We start from the raw sequence: 16,520 nt of genomic DNA on the forward strand, positions 1-16,520 counted from the left end.
AAGGTAATGGGGAGAAAAAAAAAAAAAAATAAAAAAATAAAAACGATCGAACACCGAGTGGAACCGGTAGGCCTCAAGCCTAGGCCTAGGCCTCAAACACCAGGTAAGAACGTCGACAAAAATACTCACAAAATAGCACGATTTTTGAAACAAAACCGAACTAGGAACACACAGTAACATGTAGGTGAGAAAATTAAACAGTTAAAACGGGACAAATAACAACCGGAAACTTAACTTTGAGAACGTCAGCAGGGAGCCCCGAAGGAGACCTCTCGCCGCTCCAAAACCGGAACCGGAAGTGTTGTATTTGTCGAATTATGACGTCATAACGAAGGCACCGATGACATCATCATTAACATATCTTATTCCACATGGGGAGTATTTGACAATGAGCCACATCTCAATTTTTTCCATGGAGTGTTTTTAGAGATTGGAGGTGGGAATTCTTTCTAAGATGATGCCTGTACTGCATGACGCCTGACATCATAATTATCATTATCGTATTTTGTAGGAGGAGATGCTCTTATGGTGAAAATTGTGTCAATTGGACCAAGAATTAGAGAAATATAATTCATACTGATCGAATTAAGCGCTGTACTTGTCAAATTATGACGTCATAATTAAGGTACCGATGACATCATCATTAACATATCTTATTCCACAAGGGGAGTACTTGACATGAAGCCAGTTTTCATTTTTTTTTCATGAAACGGTTTCGGAGATAGAGGTGCAACTTTTTTCGATTTTTCCAAGATGGCGCCTGCACCACATGACCTATGACATCATAATTATCTTTTTCAAAATTCTACAGGAGGAGCCCATCATTCTGAAAAATTAATGTCCATTGGACTAACAGTTGCAGAGGAAATTTGAGGGAGACTGATCAGATCAATTTGAGGAAGATTGATTTCATACTGATCAGATCAAACATTGTACTTGTCGAATTATGACGTCGTGATGAAGGCGTTGATGACATCATCATCAACATATATTATTTGCCATTGGGAGTACTTGACAATAAGCCATGCTTCAAGATTTTTCCATTGAGTGGTTTGGGAGATGTGGAGGAGTAACTTTTTTTCCAATATGGCGTCCATACCACGTGACCTATGACGTCAAAATTATGAATATAAAAATTCTACAGGCAAAGGCACTGCTATGGTGAAATTTTGTGTCAATTGGGCTAAAGGTTGCTGAGAAAATGAATTTTTTAAATACAGACGCGCATGCACACACGTACACCACACATACGCAATCGAATGCCTAACCCTGCTTTTGGTTTCACGAGCGCAGAGAAATAAGGACGTGCTGGGATAAAGAGAGGCCACCAACCTGCCTGCGATATAAATCCAACAGGCTTAGACACTCAGCTTGGTCGTGGGAGATCCCAATGATTTTTAGAACCTTGCTTTCCACGGTATTTTTCAGTGGTTTATATCTTTATTTAATGGAAGTCTGCCGATGTAAAATGTGAATTTCTACGAAACAACAGGCAAACATGATGGGTAACATAAATTCATTCCACCAGTTAAATATACGGTAATTTAAGGCACGGTTAATTGAAATTTTTTTGAGAAGAATCGTAAACAGGCTTATTGTCCCTCAAAAATACAACCAAACTATTTATATCATATCATGACTCAATATAATCAACAAATATTATTACTAATTTAAAATAAATATTTCTTCATAACTCATTTATGGACATTTCAACAATAAAATCATTTGATGTGCATCCTGATGTTGGGTATGAAAGCAAACATGCACTGGATGAAACAACAGATTACACATTTTCCTTGTCAGTTCTACTTTATTGAACGACAGTGGTATAAATAAAGCAAAATACCTGAAGGGGTGAATAATGGCAGTGGTACTCAAGTTCCCTTACAAGGAACTTCAACATAGGAGGAAACGATGACACACAGAAAAGTCTGCCCTATGGTTGTTTGTCCATGCTCTATTATTATTTGAATGCTGAGCATCAATCAAGGAAGCAGGACATACCATCTTTCAAGTCTTTGGTATGACCCAACTAGGGTTGGAACCTCCAACCTCCCAGACTCAAAGCAGAGTGTGGTGATTAATCATTTGGACACCGAATCTGGTGTTCAATCATTAGGTCACCGAGTCTGGTGTTCAATCATTAGTCCACCGAGTCTGGTGTTCAATCATTAGTCCACAGAGTCTGGTGTTCAATCATTAGTCCACCGAGTCTGGTGTTCAATCATTAGTCCACCGAGTCTGGTGTTCAATCATTAGTCCACAGAGTCTGGTGTTCAATCATTAGTCCACCGAGTCTGGTGTTCAATCATTAATCCACCGAGTCTGGTGTTCAATCATTAGTCCACAGAGTCTGGTGTTCAATCATTAGTCCACCGAGTCTGGTGTTCAATCATTAGTCCACAGAGTCTGGTGTTCAATCATTAGTCCACCGAGTCTGGTGTTCAATCATTAGTCCACCGAGTCTGGTGTTCAATCATTAGTCCACCGAGTCTGGTGTTCAATCATTAGTCCACCGAGTCTGGTGTTCAATCATTAGTCCACCGAGTCTGGTGTTCAATCATTAGTCCACCGAGTCTGGTGTTCAATCATTAGTCCACCGAGTCTGGTGTTCAATCATTAGTCCACCGAGTCTGGTGTTCAATCATTAGTCCACCGAGTCTGGTGTTCAATCATCAGTCCACCGAGTCTGGTGTTCAATCATCAGTTCACTGAGTCTGGTGTTCAATCATTAGTCCACCGAGTCTGGTGTTCAATCATTAGTCCACCGAGTCTGGTGTTCAATCATTAGTCCACTGAGTCTAGTGTTTAATCATTAGGACACCGAGTCTGGTGTTTAAGTCTTGGTTATATATGCTGTGCATTAAACCGGTGAATTATACATCGTTGTGCGAATGCAATCATGCAGCTCTCACCACAAGTGGGAATTGCTGAGTCCTTCTTTGATGTTGTTCGGCAACAGCCTTTGTAGCCGTTCTGTTTTCTCAACATTGGACACTGGCACAGTTCTTGAAATACTGTGATCATCATACTCCACAGCAAGCCAACTCCTGATTTCAAAGATGCACCTGAAAATGCAGAAATTACTTGGACTCACTTGCTTCACCTGACAAGCTTTACTTGATGAAAACAAATACTTTACCTGATATCGAAGGTTTTGCAAAAAAAAAAGAAAATAAACATTTAATCAGGAGTTAATTTGACCAAGTATTAATCATAGCCAGAAACAAATGTGTATACATATAGAAGTATTGAAGAAACTTCAAAAATGTTGGCATACAAAAATTATTAACTGGTTCCAGGTCACGAAGAGAGTTCATTCGTTCATATATATATATATATATATATATATATATATATATATATATATATATATATATATATATATATATATATATATACATATATATACATATATATACATATATACACACAATGGACCAGGAGTCGATTACGAATCGGCTCAAGAGTGTGCGCTCTATTCTCGAAGGGCCACAGGTGTGGTGCCGATTCAATCCCCAATGTACATTCGGTGAATAATTTGAAATTTGTCACGTGGTTCGGGTGCCGGTGCATCACATTCTTGGTGATGGAATTGGTGTTGATGTTGTAAAATAAGTTGAGGATGTTGACGCTGGAAGTTCATCAGCTCGAAGCCGTTTAACCTTCTGGAAGAAGCTCAAGAGAGTCTTCTGCACTGCTTTCTTTTTTTTTTTCAGCAAGCATTTCTTTGTAGCTTCTGAAAACATTTTTCAATTCTACCTTGAACTCGTAGTTCACTTGTCCTGTTGCTTTATTCATTCAAGTCCTCCCGTTATGTCAATCGTTCTTTTAATTCGATCTTTAATTTAATTTATTTTGTGTTCCAAACTCCAGGCCTTTCCTCACAAATTACCCAGTCAGGCCCACTATTCGTGTCACAGAGCCTCAGCGATGATCCAGCAGCCGAACTTGTCCCGCTGCTTAAATTAATCTCATGATACAAATGGCGTCCCGGGAAAGAATGAAACTGGACAATCCCGTAACATACAAAGCACCTGGTCAGCCTGAGACACTGAGACAAAGCATTCATCATATATTTTAATAACAGCATCCGAGTGTACCTGGGCGGTGTACGTGCCGTGTTAATGTGGTCGGTGTCCGTGCCGTGTGTTTCTACTGCAGTCATGTAACTGATTCATCAATTAATACAAAATGCCTTATAAACCGTCACTTGAATGGAAAAAAACAAAACCTACCAATCTGTAGTGAACATGTGACCAGCGTTTTCAACTTCACTAACATCTCCATTATCGCCATCTTCGTACGAGTCACTCACATAAGGCTCGAATCAAGACGGCTCCATAATTTCAAGCATTTACATGACCAATTTTTTTCTCCAGTAGTTTCTTCAAAATCCCCAACTGATCAGTTTCAACATACTGAGAACCTCCAGAGTTGCTAAGGATGGTGGAATCAGTCTTGAAATCTCAGCTCAAAATACACTCTTTCTCTATGTAATCCACCATTTGGATGAAGGTGGGTTCAAGGTGGGTACAAGGTGTGACGTCCCTTGCAAAAAGACACGTTAGGGGTTTTTTGGGGGCATTTTGTCATTGGCAAAAAAACTCAAAGAAATTTCCCTTTGAATTAGACCATGATTAATGATTTTCAATGGTTACATTTTAAGGCTAAATTGTGTCAATGAAGTTGAATAAGAAAAAAAAAATGAAAGCAATATTCCCCATGACGAGTTGATCAAGTGTATGAAGTTTCGTATTGATCTGTGAAACGGTTCTGAAGAAGAAGATTTTATTTACGTTTTTATTTTCAATCCAATATGGTCACCACCAGACCACGTGACTGATGATATCATAAATTTAATTCTTCACTCAGATTTGGACGTTCATGAGATAGACGAAGTTTCAGATTTTTCAGATAAGGATTTCGATTCGACGAATTATGGCTGAAATAAGACCACCAATTATGTGATTGGCATCACCTCTATACCCTGTGGGAGTTGATGACATGTACTCTACCAAGTGTCAATTTTATTTGTTGAGCGGTTTCGGAGATGTCCAATCTTTAGCTCACCTGGACATTAGTCAGGTGAGCTTATGCGACCGGGCAGTGTCAGCGAGTGAGTGAGTGACAGTCAATCAGTCTGTAAACACCAGTCATTATCGCTTTAACCAAACACACAGTTTTGATGAAACCTGGCCACAAGCTTCATACCTGATGCCTAACGAAGGTGTATTGACGGCATCAAAATCTGCGCTCATTAAGGAGAGGGGGGTTGACCACCCCCCCCTCCCCACCCCAAATAGGTATTTGCTATCATCTCTGAAACTACACACACAGTTTTGATGAAACTTGGTCACAACCTTCCATCACCTATAGCGTTCCAAAGTGTATCAACTGCATCAAAATATTCACTAATTGAAGGGGTCTATAGGGTTTGGAGGAGTGGGTGTAACCCCCAAAATAGATGTTTTCTCTCTTCTCAGAAACTACACAGACAATTTTTTGGGATACACTGTCGAGGCTCGTCGGAGAGCGAACACACAAAACGTACAAGGGGAGTATGAAAAAAGGGGGTGGGGGGGGAGAGAGGGAAGGAAAAAAACCGTGAGGAACAGAGACATGAGGAGATCTGTGGAAGGGAGTGGGATGGGGGTGGGGTACACAGGGTAAACACGATGGACAATACAGGGACTTTCAAGTCCATACTCGACAGGGACTTTCAGGAAGGAAAGCAGGGAATTTGAAGGAGGTGGGTGTGGGGTGGATTAGTGGTGGTAGAAAAGATCATGGTTTTGGATAGGGGAAGACAATAAATGGTGGTGAACAGCTGTTTTGAAGACATGGAGGGAAGAGTGTGATTTAAGAGAGTGTGGGAGTTGATTCCAAAGGTGGGGAAAAAGAGGAATGAAAGAGTGAAGGTGAGCAGTGATTCTTGATATTGGTAATTTTACCAGAAGGAGGTTGCTGGCGGACCTTGAGCACCTTGCAGAAATATGGGGGGGGGAGGGAGGGACAGTTGGTATGGCAGAGGGTGGAGTCATCAGCAAAGAGAGTCGGATAGACCATTGATTAAAACCAGAAAGAGAATAGGGCCCAGAATGCTCCCTTGAGGAACTCCAGCCTGGACAGGAAGAGGCAATGAGAGAACTCCATTTAGGGCAACACGTTCGCTGTGACAGGAGAGGAAGTCTGCGAGTCATGAGTGGAATGTCCTTGGATACCACAGGAAGAGAGTTTGGTGAGCAGGGCAGAGTGCCAGACTGTATCAAAAGCACACGATATGCCTCAGGAGATGGCTCTGATTTCATGTCTGGCATTGAGGATCTCCATCGTTTGTTGGGAGAGCAGAAGCAGCATATCCAGGGTAGAGTGACCTGGTCTGAAACCAAATTGATGATCGGAAATCAGGCCATTGGAGAAAAGGAAGGATTTAATGTTTGAAGCGATGATGGATTCCATAATCTTGCTGATGATTGGGAGAAGGCTGATTGGTCTGTCTGTTTTGCAGTTGCAGGGATCTGTTTTTGCACCTTTTTTGTGCAGGTCAGTAATGTTGCTGATTTCCAAGCAGATGGCAGATGACCTTGAGAAAATGAGAGGGTGAATAGAACAGAGAGAGGGTGAGCAAGAGCAGAGGAGCAGGTTTTTAGAGCATGTGGGCTGATGCCATCTGGACCGGTTACAGAATCTGAGTCGAGGTTTGACAGCAAAATCTCCACCTTGTCAGGAGAAAAATGCAGGAACAGCTGGGTGTGACTGGGTATGGTCGGTACAGAAAGCGATGGGTTTGGGATACAAGATATAGAAGCAAACACCGAGTATAGGCATTAAGCCTTTTCACGTGCAGTGTCAGCCGTGCAGCCATTTGAGGTAAGGGAGGGAATGGAGGGGAACATACACCAGAAACAGATTTGATTAGATGCCACCAGGATTTGGAGGAGGGAGAGAGGTTTGAGAGTTCAGACTTGAGCTTAGAAAGATGTTATTTTCTGGCTCTCGTGAGGGTAGATACACACTTGTTCAGAGGTTTGTGGAAGGAACTAAGATTGCCTTCAGTTGGATTAGCCTTCCATGAGGTGAAGGCAAGTGGTTTCAGGACAACTGCCGCATCACAAGCTTCAGTGAACCATGGGTGGGAGGAAGGGAAGGACAACTGAAGACGAGAGGGGATAAATCTGTGCATGAGGTAGAGCAAGTTTCTTTGAAAGAATTCCCAGGATGAGTTAATGTCAGAGGAAATAGAGAGAGGAGACCAGTCTGGAAGTTTTATGGCTGCTTGAAGTCCCTGCCAGTTTGCCTGAGTGAAATGCCAGACTCGACGGCGGTAAGGTGGTTCTCTGATAACAGCCAGAGAGATGTCCACTTTGATAAGCATGTGATCAGATGAATCGATTGGAGCAGAAGTAGAACAGTCGATATTTTCAGAGAAATTGGTCAAAATCAGATCCAGAAGAGATGGAGTACCATTGGTTAAGATCCGGGTCAGGAAGTTGACCGATTGAGTCAGTCCCAATAAGTCACAGAAGTCTTTTGCTGAAGAGCCATGACAGGTGAGAGGGGTACCAACACCCAGCCAACTGGCATGATGACAATTTAAGTCACCACATATGAGGAAGAGAGAGTTTGGATGAGAAGATAGAAGTTGGTCCGTTTTTTCGGATAGTGAGGGGTAGATGGAATCACTGTTTGTTGGACAGTCCAGTACACATATAAACATGAGGTGGGAGTGGAGTGGAAGCCGTAGCCAGAGGTATTCCTGGGGGTGTGGGGGAATGAGGGCAGTGCATGGAGAGTGAGGAATCGAATTTTTGATGAAGAGAGCTACTCCTCCCCCAGGACGAGGCTCAGGTCTGTCAGACCGAAGGAGGGAGTAACCAGGGAGAGATACTTGGGAGTCAGACGTCTTGAGGGAAGAAAGTTTCTGTTAGGCAGATTAAGTCTGGTTTGTCAGTGGTAACCTGTATGGAAATATCTGTAAGGTTTGAGCGAAGGCCCCTGATATTTGAGGTCCACACCGTTAATGAAGAGGAAGGGGAGGAGGTTTTGGATGCCGGGGAGCGTAAGACGAGGGAGGAGAGGGGGAGGTAAGGAGAGTTATTGAAACAGTGTGGTGGATTGCAGAAGAGCTCAGGGAGAGGGCTGGGTGAGGAGGAGAAAAGGCTCAGTGGTGATGGGTTGAGGTACAGTGGGGAGTAATAAGAGAGGGGCAGAGGAAATTTGACGATTGGAGGAGGTGGAGGAATGAGTTGGAAGAGAGAGGGTGGAGGAAGGAGGCAGCTTTGTGGAGGTGAGGGTGGGGGGGACTTTGGGAAGGGGAATGAGGGGGAAGATTGGAGGGAGAAGGGTGAGGGGAGAGTTGAGGGAGAAGGGTGAGAGGGGAGAGTTGAGGGAGAAGGGTGAGGGGGAGTTGAGGGAGAAGGGTGAGGGGGGAGTTGAGGGAGAAGTGTGAGGGGGGAATTTTTGAGAAAGGTGAGAGGGAAGCTTGGAGGGGGAAGAGTATGAAGGTTGCTTTGAGAGAGAGTGGAGACCATGAGAGCAGGTATAACAAGGTGCAGGATGGGAGAGGTGAGGAGAGGGGAAGGGTGAGACTTGGTGGTGGTTTGGTGAAGAAGGGAGCGGGCAGGGGAGGTACAAGTTTTGAGGGGTTGGGAAGAGGGGGAGGTGTACTGAGAGGAAGGAAGGAGCATGTTTGTGGTGATGAGTGTACTGATTGAGAGAGTGAGTTATCTGTTTGGTTAGAATGGAGCCCACAGATGTTAGAACACCACATACTTTGACACAACAGAGGAGGAGTTGATAGTGACGCAGAAAACGGTGAAGAGGTGTCAAGCGCAGAGGTAGAATGAGGGGCAAGATGGGAGGGGTAAGGAGAGGGGATAACAGGTGAGGGGTTCGGAGAATATAGATTTAAGGAAGTGGAGTGAATTGGCACTGAAGTTGGAAAAAAAGGACGATTTATGGAACGCGAACATACATTGCAAACCGGGATTTAAATTTTTTTTTTTCAATCAGCGATGCGATTAAAAACATTACGTGAGGGAAGCAATGAATGAGAATTAAGAGAATGGAGAAAAGAAACGTTGTAACATTGGGACTTTTTAGACATAGGATGAAGGAAAGGTCACAGATTGAAAACAGCCTTTTGAAAAAGAAGATGAAGAAGAAAAAGAAGAGTAGTGAATTATGATAGAATACCGAGAACCACACGTGTGAAAGAGGAAGTTGTAACATTTCAAGAGACCATTTTTTTTTAATCTTTTGTCAAAGATAACATAAGATTAGGAAAAGGAAAGGTTGAAGAAAAATCGTGTAGTGTTGGTGAATTTGAATCGGAAAACACAGAAGGAATGTGGTAGTTCAATGAAGGTTACAGGAAGAAGAAGAGGGGCTGGACAAACACGTGGTTCTGGGAGACGTACCGTGAGAGGTTAAAAGAATAACGATTTTTTTTTAAGATTAGGTAAGATTAGGTGAAGGAAAGGTTGGAGAAAAAAATCATGAAGGTGTATGGTGAATGTGGGTCAGCAAAAGTAGAAGGAAGAAGGTAGATCGGCAGAATAAGGAGGAAGAAGAGTCGGTACATGAAGTCACATGGTTACGTGGGGTACAACGTGAGGTAAAAGCTGTTTTTTGATATTTTTTTTATTCTTTTTTTGATATTTTGGCACATGAAACAGAGGGTATAATTGAGAAGGATAGAAGGAGGGTGGAGGGAAAAGTGTACAAAATAATAACTGATGGTAATAAGTAGAAAATGCAATAAACACAATTGTGCACACAAACAGGAAGAAGGGTGGGCCTCAAGGAAACCCAATCTGAAAAGATGACAAAAACTCCACAATTAGCACAAGTTTTAACACAAGACCGAACTTGAAACACACAGTAACCACAGAGATAACAAAATGACAGTAAAAATGTGACAAAAACGAACGGAAAACTTATCTTTAAGAAAGTCGGCAGAGACTCTTAACAAGAACCGGCACCGTCGATCACGAACCGTAACCGGAAGTCAAAGTTTCCACCCCTTTGAATTCTGTGAACTTGAACACAACCTTCATCGTTGATTTTGATGAAACTTGACCACAACCTTCATCACCACTGATGTACCAAAGTTTGTTGTTGGCATAAAAAAAATCAGGGCCTAAGGGGCTCTGTGGGGGGGTTTGAGTCCATCAAAATAGGTATTTGCTCTCTTCTCCGTAACTATACAAACAATTTCAATGAAACTTGACCACAACCTTCATCAACCGTGATGTTCCAAAGCTTGTTCACAGCATTAAAAATAATCAGGGCCTAAGGGAATCTGGGGGGGTTGAGCGACTGTTGCTCCTGATCCAGATGAGCTTCAGGAAACGTCGGTCCTATTTTTTTCCTTTAGTCTAATGTCGCTGCCAGACCATGTGACCTATGATGTTGAAATTGCAAACTATATTCCCCATGGCTCAGCAACCATATGTATGAAGTTTTATGAAGCGGTTCTGAAGAAAAAATGTTTTTGTGCCTCCGCTGATGATGTCACCAGAGGCATTATGTTTTCAGGTTGTTCGTACGTATGTACGTCCATCCATGCTAATTTTCTGGTGGTGTGGCAGCCGTGTTGGAAAAAAGGGAAAAACTTTGGACCTCTGCATCTCCGAAACAGATCCATGGGAAAAAAATTGAAACTTGGCACATGCGAAGTACTCCCCGTGGGAAACGAGTGTGATTTTTTTTTTAATGATGTCAAAGGTGGCTTCGCTATGACATCATAATTGCTTACATCAAAAGCTTTATCCAATCAGTGTGAAAGTTTTTGAGGGTCAACTCAGGCTAAATTGTATGGGGGGGGGGGGATTGATGATGTCATCGGTCACATGGTTTGGCAGCTTTGATTTTTCTGAAGAATAAACTTTATAAAATCTTCTACTCCAGAATGGCTTGACAGATCGAGGGAGGGGAGGGGGGGGGACTTCACCCACATGTTCCCAGAGCCTTAGGGATTCCAGGGTGTTCACAAGTAATTAACAGGTCATGTGGTCTGGCAGCAGTATTGGATTGAACAAAAACCTTTAAAAAATTCTCTCTCTTGAATCACTTCAGCAATCAATGTACAACTTCAAAATTGTGATGTAGTCGTGATGGGGAATACATATTTTAAATTTCAACCTGATCGGAAGCATGTTCTGGCAGCCAGAATTTTTAATATTTTGAATCTGGGTTCAAGTATTTCATCAAACTTGGTACAAGTGTGTATAATGATGCAATAATGTGGGCGGAGGCATATATGGTGGCATCACAATGCTGAAGAGTGCCGTTCTAATCATGATTTTATTTTCAATCTGATATGGCCACCAGACCACATGACCGATGACAAATTTAATTCTTCACCCACATTGGGTCATATATCAGATATATGAAGTGATGTCCAATTTTTTTCCCTTTAATCCAATATGGCTGTCATACCATGTGACCAATGGGGAGTGCCTCTTGTGTTTAAAGTTTTACAACGATCAGACAAGCGGCTGCAAAAAAAAAAAAATTGAAGCGAAAATATATAGATGTGGACAGACAGGTAGACAGACACAGACAGATAGACAGACAGACAGGGGCATTACAATAGCCTCATAATGTTTTTGTGGCAAGACTAATAACGTTGGCAAAACAAAATCAGTGCTAATGCTCACACCTTGTCAAATCTACTGCAATTTACAAAGCTACATTCATATGCTTCCTAACTTTATGAGTAAAATCATAGACTTACACTTCATCCAGCTGAATGTCAAACAACCTTATTTCATCCACAAACCAGCTCCCCTTGTGTCGTTTTCCAGAATCATCATGCCAGATACGAATTTTCATTGGCTTGCCAAGGTATGATGGAATGGAGAAGATGAATGTGCGGGTGTCTGCTCTATCAAATCCCTGTGGGCAAAACGCAGTAATCCATTACATGGTGAGGGTAGCTGATTAAAAGGTGAAATGGAGTTTAGGTCTTCGTGGATATTTCCAGTTTGTAAATCTTCAATAGACCAGAAGGTATATAAAAGAACATGAAATCTTTTTTTTTTCAACACTGATCTAAGACTCAGGGTTTTACAGTACATCATACATCATATAGAGGATGATGAAATTAGGATATATTGGCATACTTACACATGACTTTGAATACGAGTAAAACAACGGGAGTCAACATACTATATGGAATTTGAATCGTGGAATTCTGTATCATGAGTCATGTGCTCAGATGGACAACGTGAGGATAACACAAAGAGGACATTGTTTCTGCTAACACCACATAATAATTGGTGGGTGATTAGAAACAGCAATTTCCAAATAACAGCAAGAAAGGATTGGTCGACTAGAAATCAAAGTATTCATGAAAATTTACCTTTGACCATAATCCAGTACCAATGTCCCATGTCAGTGAGAAACTACCTTATAATAGCCGTTGTCCAGTTTCCGTGCTCCTGTGTTTCCCTTCTCAAACTGCAAATGAAAGAAGGCGTTTGACTCTGTACCAGCATGTTGATGCAGTCCAGTCGTGAACGAAATAAGGTACATGTATTTGTGCTCAACAAGGTTGTCCTTCAGAGGCAATATTTTCCACTGCAATGATCAATGGGGAATGGAATCAAGAAATAACCATTGTTTTTTCTAATTGCTATCAAGTAAATAGCACCCTGCAGTAATGAGGTTATTCAACTATAGAGATAATAGAACACCATACTCGACACAATCTTGAGAAACAAGGACATTGGCAGGGTATACGAACGGCAAATTCGCTTGGTCATGATGACGTAAAATGTCAGAGTATTTTGTCCAAGTCCTGCGAAACAGAAGAGATTTTAAAGTTCCAAGAAGATGATTTGTGTTCTTCAGTGTTCAAGTGTATAACTCAATTGAAATAAAATAAAGCTTTTAAAGGTTGTAGGAAAAAATATTCAGAAGCTTACTGCTGTTGATGCAGCGTCTTTAACACCACCTTATTTAACATGTAACATTAGATCTACATGCCTGGTGTGTGTCCTTTATGACGTCGCTAAAAATAGTGCATTTCCTGTTTGGAATTATTTTCAATTTTGTTTGACTCTCAGACAGGCAGACGGAGATACGGAGTGAAAAAAAAATTCTCACTCCTTCTGCGCATGTGTGATTTGGACGACTTCAGAGCCAAAGTACTGCGAAACTACAGGTTTTTTTTTCTGATTCATGATACGATTCGTTGTTCAAAATATAACATTCAATAGAAATTGAGGAGTTTTTCGATCATAAACTGACGTTTGAAGACTGACAGACAGACAGACAGACAAAGTGTACCAATTGCTTAACCCCGCCATTGGCTTTGCAAGTGCGAGGTAATAATCATAACCTACTTGCTGAAGAATCAAGCAAATTGGGCAGTGCAGATCTGGAGATTTAAAGGAGGAATGAGCTCTTCAAGGCCAACGTCTAACCCAGTTTGAGGAAAACTGAATTATTGATGGAATGAGTCAGGTACTTTATCCATGAAATGTTATCCTTGCTAACCTATGCTAATTGGTGATTTTGGACAAGAAAATGGAAGCAAGTATTGACTGATGGCAGGTTTATATATTTTTCTGTGATGTCACTGACTATAGTCTGGTTTGGCCAAGCTCAAACTTCACTGGCTTCAGTTTGGCTAAAATCAAAATGGAAACAATTACACTGGGATGGCCACGATGACCTGAGAGTAAGTGGGAAAAAGCCCAGTAACAGTCTGAGCATCACAAAAAACTAAAAGGGCACTCGGTAGAGCGCATACCTCCACCGCACAATGCCTGATTCACGAAAACATATCGGGTCCAATACATTTTTGAAATATCATGCGATATATCGTTGATGGTTCGAACTCACAATGGTGAAGAATCATTTTAAAAATTAAATAATTCTCGTATCCAGATCCGGATCTGTAATCAGTTCTTCACCAAAATCGAATCAATTTGTCCTTGCCGCAAAAGTTTCATTTAAATCCGTCCACAACTTTTTGAGATATCGTGCAATATATCGGTTTCGCTCTATCTCTCAATGGTGACGAATCACTTAAAAAATTATCAGATCCAGATGAGTATATTCACCAAAATTGAATCAATTCTTCCTTGTCACATACCCAACATGTCCACAAAGTTTCGTCCGAATCCGTCCACGACTTTTTGAGATATCCTGCACACAAATAAATAAATAAATAAATAAATAAACAGACGGGTGAAAACAACCTCCTTCACCATCAGTGGTGGAGGTAAAAATAAAGCAAATCATTCCTCCAAAGAGATTAAAAAAAAAACATTTAGATGGCAATAAGGTATTTCAAAAATATATCACCACATACTGTATGTAAATGTTGGGTTACAAAATGCCAATTTTTCATGTTTTGTTTTGTTAAACTGTTCTTTAAAATCTTTGTGGAAACCAGAATTTCTTATACTCGCCTCAAAACCCAACGAAAGCAAGTATTATCCAAGCAATGAAAAAAAAATTATTAAAAAAAAGTTAAGGTGAGGGCAAGTCGTTTTGCAGAGCAAGTCATTTATATTATTTTATAAACTATAGCCTTGTCAGTTCTTGTACAACTGGAACACCATTCGGTAGAATGCATACCTCTGCCACACTAAACAGTTTACGTTTTACATTCCACTGATCGGCCGGATCTGCATCCGGACCTGACCCAAAATCGAATCAGCTTCTTCTTGTCATCTACCCAACTCATCCACCAAGTTTTATCATAATACGCCCAGAAATTTTTGAAATATATATATATATATATATATATATATATATATATATATATATATATATATATATATATATAATGTAGGTGAGGTTAGGTATGGGAGCATCGCTGGAGCAGCACGTCGCTGTGTCTACTCTCCGCCGGTACTCCAGGGGCTTCTATTTGGCTGTCCCCCAGGCAGATGCCTGGCCCATCTCCATCTCCCCGAGATGGCGATCAACCTGCCGCAACCACGAAGCACATGGTCTTTCTCCACTCACGAGGCTCCCTCGATGAGAGGATCAGTTGAGCATGATCACCATCAGAACATCGAGCCACGTGTCCAGACAGCAGCAGCTGATGCTCATGTACTGTAAAGGTAACAAATCTCATTTGAGTTTCTCTCAGCAACCGCTCAATGGACACAAAATCTGACCAGCAATAGCCAAGAATTCTCCAAAGAGACCTCGTGCTAAAGGAGTCAAGTCTTCATCTCTGATCCCTGGTCAGAGACCAAATCTCACGTCTGTAGAGCAAGACTTGAAGCACCAAGGACTTGAAGACTCAGACCTTTGTCCTCCTGAATATGTACCGACAGCACCACACCCCATGATGCAGTGAATCCATGACTCCCCAGACCTGACACAGATGTCCATTGACCTCTGTCTCACAACATGGGTAGACATGAATATCACTGCCAAGGGAGGTGAATCTCTCAGTCACCTCAACACAAATAGGAATAGACAAGAACTCAGCATCCAAGATGTCCCTAAAAGCCTGGATCTTCGTTTGGACCCAGGAAAATGGGTGTCCCAGCAGCTCCGATTCCTCATTCAGTGCTTGGAGGGCCCCTACAAGGACATCCAGCATCTCCGCAAAGATGACTGCATCATCTGCGAAATCAAGGTTAGAGATCTTGATATTCCCAAGCGATGCACTGTAGCTTGACCTCTCCGACATCTTCCCATGAACCCAGTCCGTACAAGCATTGAAGAGTGTGGAGGCCAGTACACACCCCTGACAAACTCCAGTAACAACTGGAAATAAGTCATAAATGAACCACCACACATCACAGCACACTCTGCACGAGAGTAGAGTTAAGAAATTAGATCGATCAACTTTTGTGGGACCCCAGAGTCCAAGACTCCTCTCGAGGGCATCCTGATTCACGGAATTGAATGCTTTGTGGAGATCAACATAGGCTGTGAGCAGCCCCTGCCAAAACTCTCGACTATGTTTGGTGAAGACCCGGAGGGCAAGGAAACGGTCAATTGTTGACCCCTTTTTGTAAAAGCCTGACTGTTCTGTGCGCTGATGCTCAAGCACATGGTGGCGAACCCTATGAATAAATATCTGAACAAAGACCTTGCCTGGCACTAAAGAACAGCATCATCCCTCCGTCGTGTTTGCAGTCCTGCCGATCATTCTTCCCTTTCCAGAGAGGGACAATAAGGCCTCTTTTCCAGTCATTTGGGATGATGCTTGTGCTCCAAACAGAATACACAAATGCATACAATGATACGAGTACAACATTTCTACCAGCCTTGAGAAGTTCAGTTTGGATGCCACAGATCCCAGGGGCTTTATCCCCTTTCAACAAGTCACCACAGGCTGTGTTTCCACAAGCTAAGGTGGTTCACATTTGATTGGAGTGTCAGCAATGGGGATAGTTATACCCCTGACATCCAACAACAGCTGTTGGGTCAGCATGGTACAGCTGCTCAAAGTAACCAGGTCAACCAGCTCAAGGTAACCAGCTGGCCTTCATTTCAGATTGCTGTCAAGAGCCCACCACCCTTTGCTCTAACGG

The 16,520-nt window shown here is 41.9% G+C and overlaps 1 protein-coding gene across 1 annotated transcript in view; it reads right to left on the bottom strand.

Annotated features, from left to right (window-relative positions):
• Positions 1-16,520, bottom strand: part of LOC147014934 (polycystin family receptor for egg jelly-like) — a 211,620-nt gene that overhangs the window by 63,910 nt on the left and 131,190 nt on the right. The window contains exons 20-22 of the mRNA XM_085853433.1: positions 12,418-12,588; positions 11,744-11,904; positions 2,916-3,068 (exon numbers count right to left, since the gene is read on the bottom strand). Coding sequence (XP_085709559.1) covers positions 2,916-3,068; positions 11,744-11,904; positions 12,418-12,588 — 485 coding nt within the window. The remainder of the gene's footprint in view (positions 1-2,915; positions 3,069-11,743; positions 11,905-12,417; positions 12,589-16,520) is intronic.

The sequence above is a fragment of the Eptatretus burgeri genome, chromosome 13 (assembly GCF_056783735.1).
Source record: "Eptatretus burgeri isolate ZD-2024b chromosome 13, Ebu_testis_v1, whole genome shotgun sequence".
NCBI lineage: Eukaryota > Metazoa > Chordata > Myxini > Myxiniformes > Myxinidae > Eptatretus > Eptatretus burgeri.